At 46.6% G+C, this 13,398-nt stretch overlaps 1 protein-coding gene across 2 annotated transcripts in view; it reads right to left on the reverse strand.

Moving 5' to 3' along the window:
* Positions 1-1,107: 1,107 nt before the first annotated feature.
* Positions 1,108-13,398, reverse strand: part of SLCO3A1 (solute carrier organic anion transporter family member 3A1) — a 288,798-nt gene continuing 276,507 nt past the window's right edge. Inside the window, exons 10-11 of one of the 2 annotated variants that reach the window (XM_046650659.1) lie at positions 10,679-10,921; positions 1,108-1,773 (exon numbers count right to left, since the gene is read on the reverse strand). In XM_046650659.1, coding sequence (XP_046506615.1) covers positions 1,691-1,773; positions 10,679-10,921 — 326 coding nt within the window. In that variant the 3' untranslated portion in view covers positions 1,108-1,690. Of the gene's footprint in view, positions 1,774-9,454; positions 10,922-13,398 lie in introns of those variants that run through there. The other variant, XM_046650651.1, reaches the window with a different exon arrangement.

The raw sequence follows: 13,398 nt of genomic DNA on the forward strand, positions 1-13,398 counted from the left end.
CTCCAGAGGGAAAAAGACAATGCAGGGCTGAGGGAGGTGCTAGGTTGACAAGCTTTGATTTAAGGTTAGTTCAACTGCAAACAACGATGGGGCTGAAGAGCGCAAGATCCAGGCTGGAAGGAGATAGGAAGAACGTGACCAGCCCCACAAGAGCAGTGGGGCTGTTTGGGGTCTTTTCTTCAGAAGATGAAGGGGGAGCATCAGTTCCTGGTGCTCCAGTCTGGCCAGGGATGTGACGAATGTAGCGTGACTCTAAGATGCATGTCAGTGGCAGGCATCCACCTGACCAACCTGTCTATATGAGGTAGGAGTCCAGTCAGTGGACTAAGGATGTGCAGGAGAAGCTAGCTAATTAGGAAAAGGCCTGGCAAGGATTGGGAAGGTGACTGGAGCTCCATCCATGGTGAGGCTTGTAGGAGCGTCTATGGACTTAGAGAAGGGAAGCCAAATGCTGCCGTTGCCTCTGAGAAATGTGACTGTAGTTAAAGCCAGACAGGCTGATGAGTCTGAGGCTGTTGGTTCATCATTCATTCATTCAAGTGTATATTGGTTGTCCATGAAATGTCACGTCCTATACTAGACAGATACTCTGACAGGAGGCCATTCCCTGTTCCCCAGGGTTCACAGACAGTGGGAGAATCGGAAAGGAAAACCAGACAGTAACAGTACAGGATGATGGGATGTCTCAACAAGTCTATCAGTGCTGTGGAGCATCTCATTCCAGCCAGAGGCTGGGTAGCAGTGAACAATTACCATTTATCAAGTGCCCATTCTGTGCTAGACACTGTGCTTGGTGCCTTCACACGGGATCTCAACTCTTACCACAATGTAGAAAGCAGGTGTCAATATTCTCATTTTACAGATAATAAAACTGGGGATCAGAGGAGTCAGATCCCTTCCTCAAGGCCACACCGGCAGCAAGTGCTGGGGGCAGGATTTGAACGTAGGTCTGTTTTGGCTCCAGAGACCATGCTCTTTTGAACAATTCAAAGCCCATAAATATAGGACACACACAGCCAGAAACACTCTTCTAAAGAATCTTTTAGGATTGTCCTATCCAGAGGCACAAGAGAGAAAGATAATAGAGATTACAGCATGAGACAGAGGAAGAATTAAAATAGTGCTTTTAATATAATTTTCAGCAAACGTACAGTATGTACTTTACATCATATATTTCTAAACTGCTCATCTGGAAAATATAAGCTGCAAAAATACAGAATACCACACTCAAAATCTATTGAGTATGTGCTTTTTCCCCCTCCATTCTGTGAAGCAGGGTGATTTTTGAACTCTCCTAACAAAATCCAATCTCGGCCGATTTCAGAACTGTTGGAGCCCTCGGTGAGAGAAGCATTCCCAAGTTGGGGTTTTCTAAAGCATGTCAGCAGGCCACCCCGACAGGAGCCACCGGAAGGAAGGCAGAAGGGAATTTGCATACCGGCTCAATATTACTCTTGAGGGACCCGGAAAAAATGCCTACTCCGAGGGTTTGGAGGACTCCTGACCACAGCCGCCTCCTTAGTCCTCGTCACAGGCCTGTGCTTGGGGCCTCAAAGGACCACACACTGGCCGGAGAATCCACACAGGGCCCCTTGGGTTCTCGGGTGGGCAGAGCACACTAAGTCAGGCCCGCGAAGTGTGCGGGCAGTGTCAGGCTGTTCTCTGCAGGCAGAGGATGAGGGCCAGGCCCTCAGCTTCTCACAAAGGAGTCTTCTGAAGGTGAATGTGACTCGGGGCAGGTTTTCTCAGTCTCAATGTCTTGGTACTCTGTGCCTAAAGGGGGAGGAGGGAAGAAGAGCCAAGAGGAAAGAGAGATCGGTCTTTTCTGGTTTTCCTACTTTTTTTAAGGCTTATATAATAGTATCATGGCTTTCCAGTGGAACGGAAAAGGGCAGGAAGTCATGTCAATAAAATGCTGGGTTTTGCTCCATGTAACCCCAATGGAACCAGATTCTAAGCCCAAAGACCTTTTGCAAGGCCACATCTTTCTGAGAAGCATATTTATCTATGTAACTATACCAACACCCACGTGGATGTTTCTTCTATGAGAATTAAACAGATGTATGACAGTCATGAACTTATCCTTATCTTATATAAATCACCAGTGACAGACTTCGTGTTCTAGGACTCGAAGTGTCACTGTAGTCTCTACTGGAGAGGTGGCTAAGGGCCAGAGAAGACCTCCTGCGTCTTAATGTCATGCTCTCTCCTCTAGCATTCTGGACCAGTTTTTCTCATGTAGCCACAGATCTTTACTGCATGCTGAGTGAAACAATCTCATCGGAGCAAGGTTTTTAAGCCTATGCCACACTTCCAAAATAGATGCGGTGGCTTCACTTAAAAGGCATTAAAAACTCAGCTAGTCCCTGTGATGATTTACAAGCTGCGTAGATCTCATTGACTGTGACATGCAGCTTTCCTGTTCAATGGCAGAGGGGGGCCATACCAGTCCCCACTCATTTACTTGTCCTCTTTAGACTCTGACTCGCTGGTACAAAAGGTGACAATTTGGAAATGTCACTCCTTTCCTTGGGATTTTGCAGCTGAGATCTGACTTATAGAAGCAGCAGCCCATAGCTTCTGGAGCATCCTTCCTCAACTTTCCCAAGGCTCGGATTCTTGTAGTCCTAGGGGAACTGCTGGAAGCCTTGGGGGCAGGGGCTTGGGGAGAGTGGGACAGAAGCAAGAGAGCTGGGGTTGGTTCTTGCGTGCAGAATGAGTAAGACAGAGGAAAGCTTCTGCTGACGTGGCTAAGATGGAAGGAAAGAGGAGTGTTTTTAAATGTCTCCAATGTTTCACTATTAATGTAAAAAAGTTTTCTCATTTTAGTTTCCTGTGCCTGTAGGCTAAATTTTGCAGAGGTTCTCACCTCCAGCTAGCTCTTGGCTCATTTCTTTATGAAAGTACAGACTTCTGTGGGGCTTTTCCTGATAAGAGATGCCCTGTTGGCCTCATCGGAGCTTCCTAAGAAGCCAGCTCTGTGTTCTCACTTTGGTGGCTATGTGGCATAGGGGAAAGAGCACTGCTTCAGGAGGCAGACAGACCTGGCATTGGCTTCTGTTGACTTTTCCTAACTAGCTGTGTGAGCTTGGGAAGCTTGGGTTTACTCAGCCTTAGTTTTCTGATCTGTAAAGTGGAAAAAATTATACTTACCTTATAGGGCTGCTGTGAGAAAGCTGCTAGGAGCATGACCTGGGATCATGCCTTTATGGCACCTGGCACGTGGGCAAGCAGGCTCTTAATAAACTTGAGCTCCCAACCCCTTCCTTCCTTAAAGGTGCTGGACCAGAGCACAATTTGTGTTAGTGGGGTTCCTCTTGTAATGCAACTTCCTACATTGCATACTTCCAATTCATTTTATGGCCTTAGATTATAAAACCAAACTGTCTCGACAAACATATCTCCATGAGAGTTATCTTGTATTAAGTTAGCATGACTTTAAGAAAATCACTGTTTCAAGGGATTTAATGGGATGACAAAATCTCAGCCTACAGAATGTTAAACCTCCAGAAAATTTACTATGTTGTTCCATTTGCTCATAGCAAAAGAACATAATCACTTTACCTTATGGAAAAATTCAGAATTTATGCTAATCATTACCTAGTGATTATTGGCCTCAGTCATTAACACAAAAATAGAAAAGTCTAGAAACTCTGTTCCTAAAAGCCTAGTATCTGATAATAGAGTAAGACATATCCAAAGGGTGACCTGTGTCACTGCGTCTCAAGGCCCTGGGCTGAGCTCTTGAAGTTGATGCTGTGGATGCAGTGGTGCCAGCGGGAGAGGTGTCTGGGTCTCTCCACTGGAGCTGATGACCAGCACTGAGGAGTGCTTTGAACGTGCATTTCAGAAAGCATTAGAATGCAGGAATCCCGTTTCCTCTTACCTGTCCACTTCCGGTAGAATACCCCATACAAATTGATCACTGAGCTCTGTGGTTTAGACCAGGAATAACACAGGAAGCACGGACATCCACACAATATAGCTGTCATGGAGTCCTGGTTGCTATATCAGGGGGCATGTGAGAGGGTGTGGGGCCCCACAGTCCCTTTGAGCCGGAGTCTTCCTGATGAAGCAGTCCCTAAGGTGGGGAGGGTCTCTGAAGTCTGCCCAGTAGGGGGGGAATATCCACAAAGGCTAAAAACACGGGCTTTGGATTCATAGCCCTGGGTTTGACTCCCAGCTCTGCTTCGTGACCTTGAGCCAATTCTGGAACCCTTCCAAGCTTCATTTTCCTCTCCTGTAAACTGATGCTAATAACCGTCTCTGCCTCACAGGCTATTATTGAGACTAAACGAGCTAATACATGTAATAAGCTGGTCCATGGTAAGTCCTTGGTAAATGTTAGCTACTATGATTGTTAGTTTATTAGAGCTTACCAATTATTCCACCTGGCTTATCTATTAGCTTTATAGTGCCAATGTTTTATGTTGATGGGAAGGAGGGAGGAGATTTGAAATACCATTCAGTATCTGGATTCCTTCTTTTTCTAGTTCCTACGTTTTCACCTCCCATGCCTATTTCTAGGCTCATTTCCCTTAGGGAAAAAGGATGATTACTCTGGTGGAACTATCAAGTGAGTGTCAGAGCTGGAAGGGACTGTTGATTGTATAGTTCAAATTCACCTCATTTCACAAGAGAAAGACATGTTGCCTTCAATTATAAACCTGACAATAACGGGGTACTTACCTCATTCTTGGAAAATGAGATCCCTGAATTAGATTCCTGCGGTCAGGAACATCAGGGTTGATGGACACCTGGCTGAAGGACCCTTCCAACACATGACTCAGCCCGTGCTAGAGCAGCCTCAATTGCTCGAGTCCCCCACACATGCTGGGCTGCTTCGGACCTCAGCCTGCGCTCCAGAACAGAGATCAGCACACTATGGGCCTTAGCCAAACCCAACCTTGGCTTGCCTTGGCAAATAAAGCTTTGCTGGAACACAGCCCACTGCAGCCATGCATTGTCTAGCGCTGCTTTCATGCTACAACTGAGATGAGCAGTTGCAACAGAGATCTTCTGGTCCTCAAAGTCTAAAATGTTTACCACCTGGCTGTTTACAGAAATTTTATGAACTGCTCTCTAATTCTTGGTTTCCAGCACCAGCTCTCTGAAACCATCCCGATTCTCGATGCCACGAGGCAGAACGTACCACCACCATGAATCAGCGCGCCTTGCACCCAGACAGACAGACTGACCCAGCTCTTAACAGCATTCTAGTGCTTTTGTTTGTTTCAGGTCTGTCTGGCTCACTGAACTGTGAGCTATTGGAGGACAGGACCATGTCTTTTCCACGTTTTGTATCTGGTCCAGGGCCCGGCATATTGCCAAAATTTTAATAAAGAAATGAGTGAATAAATATGTTTAGAAAATATCAAGCTCATACCACGTACCTCCAAATGACACTAACCCTGCAAAGGAAAAGCATGCTACCATGTGGATAGTCTCTGAGCAGTATGAATTCTGTCCCCGTCTCCATGACAGTCACAGATTTCTGAGATACAGGCGATGCTTTGCTTTTTGAATTTCCCATTTTAGGCTTTTTAACTCATATTCTTTTGCCATGATAACCAAGCAGTCTGAGGTCACCTACAGATGTGAGAAAGGGGAGGCGTGGGTGGGTGGCTGTGTGCAGAGAGTGTAGATTCTACATGTTATCCTAGGCAACCGGCCCTGTGAGTGGCATCTGAACAAAATTATCTTTCTTGCATATTCCACCAGTTAGAGATTCTTCTGTTTTACCAATTTCTTCTCTTTTTGTGCGTGTGTGAGGAAGACTGGCCCTGAGCTAACATCTATTGCCAATCTTCCTCTTTTTGCTTGAGGAAAACTGTCGATGAGCTAACATCTGTGCCAATCTTCCTCTATTTTATGTGGGATGCTGCCACAGCGTGGCTTGATGAGCAGTGCTAGGTCTGTGGCCGGGATCTGAACCCACGAACCCCAGGCCACGGCTGAAGTGGAACACATGAACTTAACCACTACACCACTGGGCTGGCCCCCTTACCAATTTACTCTTGAGCAGCCACAATACCCCAGAGGGGCTAGGTCCAAAGGCTGACACTTAGTGCCAGTTGCTGTAGGAGATGAGGTCCTCACAGCTGCTGAGAACTCAAGAACTTGGACTGAGTTGGGAGAGGTGGGTATAATGCACAAGGAAGGAAGGGCAGAGGGAGGAGGAGGAGGACTGCATTTATGTCCCAAACTATTTTTTGAGGCTGAATTTAAATCCACTAGCACCTTCTCTTGGAGAACGTGGCAGCTCATAGGAGTTTGACCTGGATTCTAACCTGACGGGAAACACAGATCCTGGTTGAGAGGAGGCTGACGAGAGGGATGAGCTCAGGGGAGCAATCAAGTCTGCTATCTGTCTGGTACTTTCTCCCAGCTTCTGGACAAACGCCTGGTTCCTCCAAGCCATCAAGACAGATCAAAACAGCCCAAGACAGCAAATATTCTGTCTATTGGACTAAAAAAGTGCTTGCCTGGTTTTTTCCTCTCATCTAAACCAAACCAAACCAAACCAAATGCACGAACAACAATAAAATAGAGTGCAACTCCACAAAACTGGAACAGAAGTTTATCCTGTCCTTCTCCCTCTGCTCTTGACTGTATGACCAGCCACATTGATTTCTACACGTTGACCTTTACTGCTTAACACTGCTGAGGAGTGCTTTCAGGACCCCCCGAGCAGTGCACAGCACACAGGTCTGGCAGGCCCGACGGGGTGGAGAAACCGCGCTTCCCAGGACCTGAACAGCAGGCAGCAAGAAAACCAGTCTTGCAGGTGCATGGGGAGCTCACAGCTACTTTTCCACCCAGAGTTTCTCTGGGAATATACATGTATATATTTCCACTTTACATGCTCCTCAATGAATGGCCTCCTCTGGAAGTGGGGAAGAGAATCCACTGGCAACCAAGGCAGAATCCTTTTCCCTGAGAAAATTCCTCAGGAGTGGTGTGGCTCTCATCCTGGGGACTGGCACTGGCTGTTTGCCCTTGTACGGAACGTTTCCGTGGGTCACCTCAGGCCTGCGTGCTTTACAACAAGAAGGGATGGGAAATCTTGCCATGCCTGAGTGAGGGGAAGCTGTAGGTCATTACTGGGGACAGGGAAGTGGAATCAGGAACCTGAATGTACAGACACCACTAAACTAAACTTTGAAAATCATCACCAGAGGAGACTTTCCACTGTAAGGTGGTGAGAAAGCAGTGATTTTTAGGGAGAAGCACACTCCTTCCTGCTTGGGAGACATTAGGAAGTCTGTCAAAGGATTCCTTAGAAGCTCTTGGTTTCCCCTAATTACTCTGCTTGTTAAGTGCTACTAGCAGGCTCCTTAGGGGGGACCATGAGAGGAAGCCTCTCTTGCTCCTTCGTTAGCTGTGTGGAAAGCCCGCATGCTGTGGGCTTCTGGAGTGGCAGTGTCCCCACAGTGCCTTGGAGCTTCACAGCCTTCCTCTGTGGAGGCGGGAAGAAGGGAGCAAAGCTGCCCGTCTTCCCTGACTGTGTACAGCCTCGGCTGAAGGAAGACGGCGAGCCCGTCCCCCAGAGAGAAGGGTACTTTTACGAAATGGGTTTACTTCATTCGCGGGAAGAATATTGGTAAAAACCTTCTTGGTCTGTATGGAGGAGTCAAAAAATCTGTCCAAAGTGGCAGCAAAGGGAGACCTTTTCATCCATCCCTGGGCACGTTCCCCTAAGATGCTGGAGGAGTTGGTAGCAGAAGAGAAGAGAACTTGCGCATTCCCTTTTTAGTTTATTCCATCCCTTACATTTTTCTTTGCTGTTAAGTCCAATGGAGACCTTACCGGGAAATCTCTTCATTCAAAATACCACTCAAAACCCACCAACCAAGGGACCGGATCTTTGTATGTACAAAGGTTTTTTTGTAGCACAAAAGCAAAATTAAAAGCAGGCTAGGTTTTCTGTTCTGTAGTATATGAGAGAAATTAAAACTTTAAAAGGTGACACCACAGACTTTAGAGCCATCTTGCAAAAGGGGACTTTAAATTTATATCCAATTGTTGATAAAACTGAGCCCTGGAGTTGTTTTCCTTTGTCATCCTAATATCTTATTCTCATTCATTCTAAATCTTAGGGAAAAAAATCCAAAATGCAAAGAGTTTTAAAAAAACCGGTTTTTGAAAAAACACAAATAGCCCCAGGAAACGCTACGTTATGGGGCCTCGATGTGTGTGTACCAAATTTGGACAGCTATGCAATGATATCTGAGGGCAGTGACCTATGAGCAATACATTTTCAAAGCAAAACTAACCCCAAACCTCTACAGAAAGGTTTCGAAACCTCAGGAGTGACAGAGCATACATATTTTATGAATTGGTTGGAAAACAATCCTGCTGTCTACTGGTTAACATATTGATGAGTGTCCCCATTCTCACCAACAAGGGCAGACTAAAACTAAGCAGATGAAAGGGCTGTTTCAGAAGCATCCTGTCCCAGGCAGCTGATCACAGTGGCTGCGCACCACGACACAAGCTTCTCTTGTGGTTGTCCTTCCTCAGTGGCGTTTCTCTAGTTTTGGGCTGTCACTCAAATGCCCCATTTACGGCGTTAGTTAAAAATTTGGCACAGCACCCCTCTCCCCACCCCCTTTCTCCTTTCCTGACTCTTTTCTTGCCCTCTGGGTGAATTGCAAATATGTGTTTGAGGTGAAAAAGCAAACAAACCAAACCAGACAGCTCTTGAGGTCTTTCCCAGGGCCATGAGTGGCCTGGACAAAGGTCACAGAAGATGCACGAAAGGTAAGTTGACTGGGCCCTTTAAGCGGGGGTGTGAGCATGTGCGCACTTGCACATAGGCTCTGTCCCCTTATGGGAATGGCCTTATAAGGCCAAGTCTGCTGACTGCAAGAGGTTTTCCCATAATTCTTACCCCAAACAACGAGAGGTTTGCTCTCTAGCTGTTTGAGGTTCAGCCACTTTCAAAACACACACAAAGGCCTCTTAGTTCAAGACTGACCCAGAAAACATTACTGACACTTCCATGCACTGGCCAGGAGGGAGCTTCAGGAGCTTGTGGGTCTATTCCTTATCACAGACACCACAGACCGCTCGACAGCTTGTGCTATGGAACTGTTCTTTCTCTCCTTCCTCTCCCCAGAAGCACCGCGCCCATACACACAGCCCACATCTAAGCGAGTCTCCTCCACAGGCTGAAAAGAACGCCTCTTGGAATGTGAAACATGAATATAAAAGGGCTTCCCGTGACAGTGATCACTGAATCACGGGGAATAAAGCGAGAAGGAGAAGGCAGATTTGCAATTCATCACATTATCCCCTGTTGTCTCCAGTGTGATTCTTTTAAAGGCTGCATATACACTCTCTTTTTCAAGCGTTTTCTTTTTCTTCTTGTAACACATTGTATATTCTTGTTGTTTTCACAGAATATCCAAATGAGGATAAAATGATAAAAAATTACAATAGATTAATTGCATCCCTTGAATCACATTATATTTTTGGTGCATTAAAAAAAGGAGAAAAGTAAAAGCAACCAGCATAATAAATTCGGCCGAGAGAACTGTGTTAGTGACTAAAGGGTTAACACAGATTTTAGAAGTAGTTAAAAATAGTATTAGAGGATTATACATACAACAGTTTGAAATTCATATGCATTGCATTTTTTTTCTCTTTAAAAATGGCAAAATGTTTGGCAAATGTAAGCAAATGACTTGGACTATGTTGGGTTTCGCCGGCTCTGAGGGAAGTCAGTCATAGCCAGGCGAGGCCCACTGCTTCCTGAGGTCACTCTGCGGGGCTGGGGGAGGGGGGGAGGCGGGCGCCCACCACTGGGAGGTGCTGCGGGGGGAAGGTGAGGTGCTGGCCCCCCACGCCCCGCTCCCCCTTGGGCCCTCAGTCTTGAACATGGAAATGGAGCTGGTGAGAGGTGCCAATTACAGACTCCAGCATGGATCACCCATTAGCATCGCTGAGAGAACTCTGGGGCCTTGAACCACATGCAGACTGGGTGAGTCGTCTACACAGTGACCCATATTGCGAAAGTTAGAGAGAGGAGCGAGCTTCCGTTCCTCCGACTTGCGCGCCTCCCCAGCCCCCCGTGGAGGGGGAGGGTGGCACGGGGTGTGTCACTAGTGCTTATCCTGGCAATGTTGTCAACTTGTGTTTCATAGTAGACTTTTTTTTAAAATATTTTTTTGTTCTGTATGTGTATGTATATCCAGAAATGTCCATCCTCCAAGCTGGCCACCACTGTTCCCTGAATTTGCCAGTGCCTGTTGCTTGCAGCTGTCGGCATCCTGAAAAAGCACGAGGTGCCTTCCAAGAGTAGACTCTGAGCCCCAGCAGGTCGCACACCAAACACATGATCCCATGCTTTCTTTATTCTGAATCCTGTCTGGCTCTGATTTTGAGAAAAAAAGACAAAGGTCGTGTATATGTGTGCGTGTGTGCATGTGCGTATGTGTGTACTGAGGTTTGTTTTTTTTTTTTGGAAACCTTTTTTCTTTTTTTTAGGAAAAATGACCCTTTGATTACTAATACAGAGTTCAGCCCTCCTTCAGTCACTATAAAACGGACTCCATGTTTTCACACCACTCATGATCTTCAAGGTTATAGATAAACTTTGTCCTATGTGTCTGGTTGGTGGGCACAGGGTCCCTCCCCAGATTGTCTAAGGTCAGAGTAGAGGCAAAGAACTCACTGGTGCTCAGCCCGCCCTCGTGGTTTTTGATGTATCGTTTATAGTTTTTCCGCAGGCACTGCCACGTGGTGGTGTAGAGGACGAAGGCAAAGGACTTGAGCGCGATGGCGATGCTGACGTACAGATATCTGTAGACCACGTTGTCATAGAGGACGCAGGCGCCTTGCTCCCCACAGAACGTGCTCCAGAACAGGCAGGTGGAGTCGATGCCGGCCCCAAAGATGAGGGGTGGGGGGATGAAGCCTGCGGGAGGGAAAAGAACATTTACTGTCCGGGCTCTGATGGCTGCTTGGGTGTAGGGACGGGCTCCTCCTCCCTGCATGTGCACTTCTGCTCACACGACTGTGGGTTAACGTGTCATAATTGGTGGTTCTACAGCACAGGGGCGAAAGGACCCTGTCCGGAGGCTGAACTGCTTGAGTTCGAATCCCAGCTTCGCCTTTTGCTTACTGCACAAACCCGTGCAAGTTACTTAAGCCCTCTGTGCTTTAGTTTCCTCATCTCCATACAGGAAAAGCATTTAGAACAGTGCCTGGCACACAGTAAACACAAAATAAATGACAGCTGCTAACATCATCATCCTCATCTGCAGAGAGCCTGACAAGGAAGAGAGAGTCCTTCTCGAAGCGACACATTCTTGGTGTCACTCGAAGTGCAACCTCGTAGAGGGCATGGCCAAGAGGCAGCCTACTCTGTGTATCGTTCTTCTGCGGCTGTGTGTGCTCTTGAGCAGAGGGAGCTGGAACCAGGAGGGCCCAGAAGTTGAACACGAGTACACTAGACCTTGTGTCAGTGTACACGCGTATATATAGATGGGGGGTTCATGGGACCCCCTGAAGTCCAGCCACGATCGCCAGAATAAGAACGTCTGTGTTATATACACTTCAGGGCCTCCTTCCTCAGGGGCCTTCAGAGGGCAGCCTGGGAGGGGAAGGGTTGTTGAAGGAAGCAGCACTTCCTTGATTTTAATGATCGGACTGGAATGGCACGAGATGGGGCGGCATGGTCCCATCAGTGCTAACGAGGTTGGCAGAGCTCCCCAGGCCCAGTCTCCTCAGCACATCCTTAGCACTCTCCAGCGCTGTCGCTTGTTACCCTAAAGAGAAACTCCTGAGAAAGTTTTAGTTGAAACCTCATTAGACTTCCAGGCAGCATGAGTTAATGAACTCCAAACTCAAAATCCCACACGACCCGCCCCCTCTTTGCAGCTTCCAGGTCAGCTTGGTCTTGGCGAATGGAAACTTGTATCCCCAGCATTCACCGCCCAAAGGCAACCCTTCCTTGCCAATCAGCGTGTGTTCTCCCTGTGCAAGTGCCTTTCCTCATTTAACTGAAAAAGAGCCAACATGAGGAACCACCATAGCAACCACATAATAGAAATGAAGCCACACTCCACATTATTTAGGTAAAGAAATAGAGCTCTGGAGCCAATTTAAATGATGGATAGACTTGGGGAGAAACAGGACAAGTCTGGCTGGTTCCTACTGGCCCCATGGGATAAAACAAATCCATTCACCTTTCTACTTCTGAGTTTTATTAGGGTGTGATGAGCTCCCAAATCCTTCTGCCTTGCTAGAGGGACCACCAACCAGCAGGCAATGGGAGCTAAGACAATGACACCTCTGATAAAAGGTTTGCCATAGGAAGGAACTGATAGGAAAAGGCCCCTTGCTCCACAATGCATGGGTGCCCAAAGAGTTGTGCACTGATCCAAGTTGGCCTAATCAAGACATATTTTAAGCACAGTGGAGGAAATGTGCAATTTAAAAGAACCATTCATGAATACTTCAACGAAAATATCCCTCTGAAAATGCCATATGTAATACCTTCATGTACCTGCATCTGAGTGAGAATCTTTATAATATTGAGTTGTCTTTAAAGCAGGGCATACTGCTACGTGCCATCGATGTCAATTTTATCCTGTCTATTGTTAAGTTCTCCTACCTGATGACAAGGCCCTGGAGTCAGACATAGCCTTCAAACAGAAATTGGAAAGCTAAGCATCTAGCAAAGATTTTCACATTATACTCAATATTTTGGAGAACACTTGTAGAGATGAAAGAACATTTAACTTAAGGAGCTGGAAGCTTGGGGCAAGTCACTTGATCTCTCCGTGTCTCAGTTTTTTGATCTTTAAAATGAAACTGATACCAATTGCTTGGTCAAGGTCAGGGCGAGCATGATGCAAATGAGGTCATTGTTATACAAGCAAGGGTCTGGTCCTCCCATATGGCCAGAACTTCTGCTACCTTACTTATGTTGCACAGGTGATAGTTTAGAATAAATCTCAGTCGAGTACCTTAAGTAGAACCTATATGAGATTCCTTTTAGATTTCTGAATAGAGAAAATATTAGCTTTCATTCCTGCCAAATTCATCTTTTCCTTTTGATCGACTTAAAATTTTCTCCACAGGGGAACTCTAGCTCTCAGCCCTGAATTCCAGGTATGCAGAGAACACTAGAGATGATGAACTGGCTGGATCCCTTTCATTAGAGGCCTTTGCCATTCTAGATCTCATCTGATTAGTCACAGAAGGGAGTGCCACTTGATGACTCATTTGCACAGGCAGCCACTCCATCTTACACGTTTATTACTCAGGTGAACCAACTAGAAGCCCGGGCAGTCCCTGCAAGATCCTGGCTCTCCAGACACCAATGGGAGACCTCTATAGTATGATGACCGTAACGATACCCACTGTCTGTCGCTGCCCCTCACCCCA

This window comes from Equus quagga, chromosome 2 (genome assembly GCF_021613505.1).
Source record: "Equus quagga isolate Etosha38 chromosome 2, UCLA_HA_Equagga_1.0, whole genome shotgun sequence".
Lineage (NCBI taxonomy): Eukaryota > Metazoa > Chordata > Mammalia > Perissodactyla > Equidae > Equus > Equus quagga.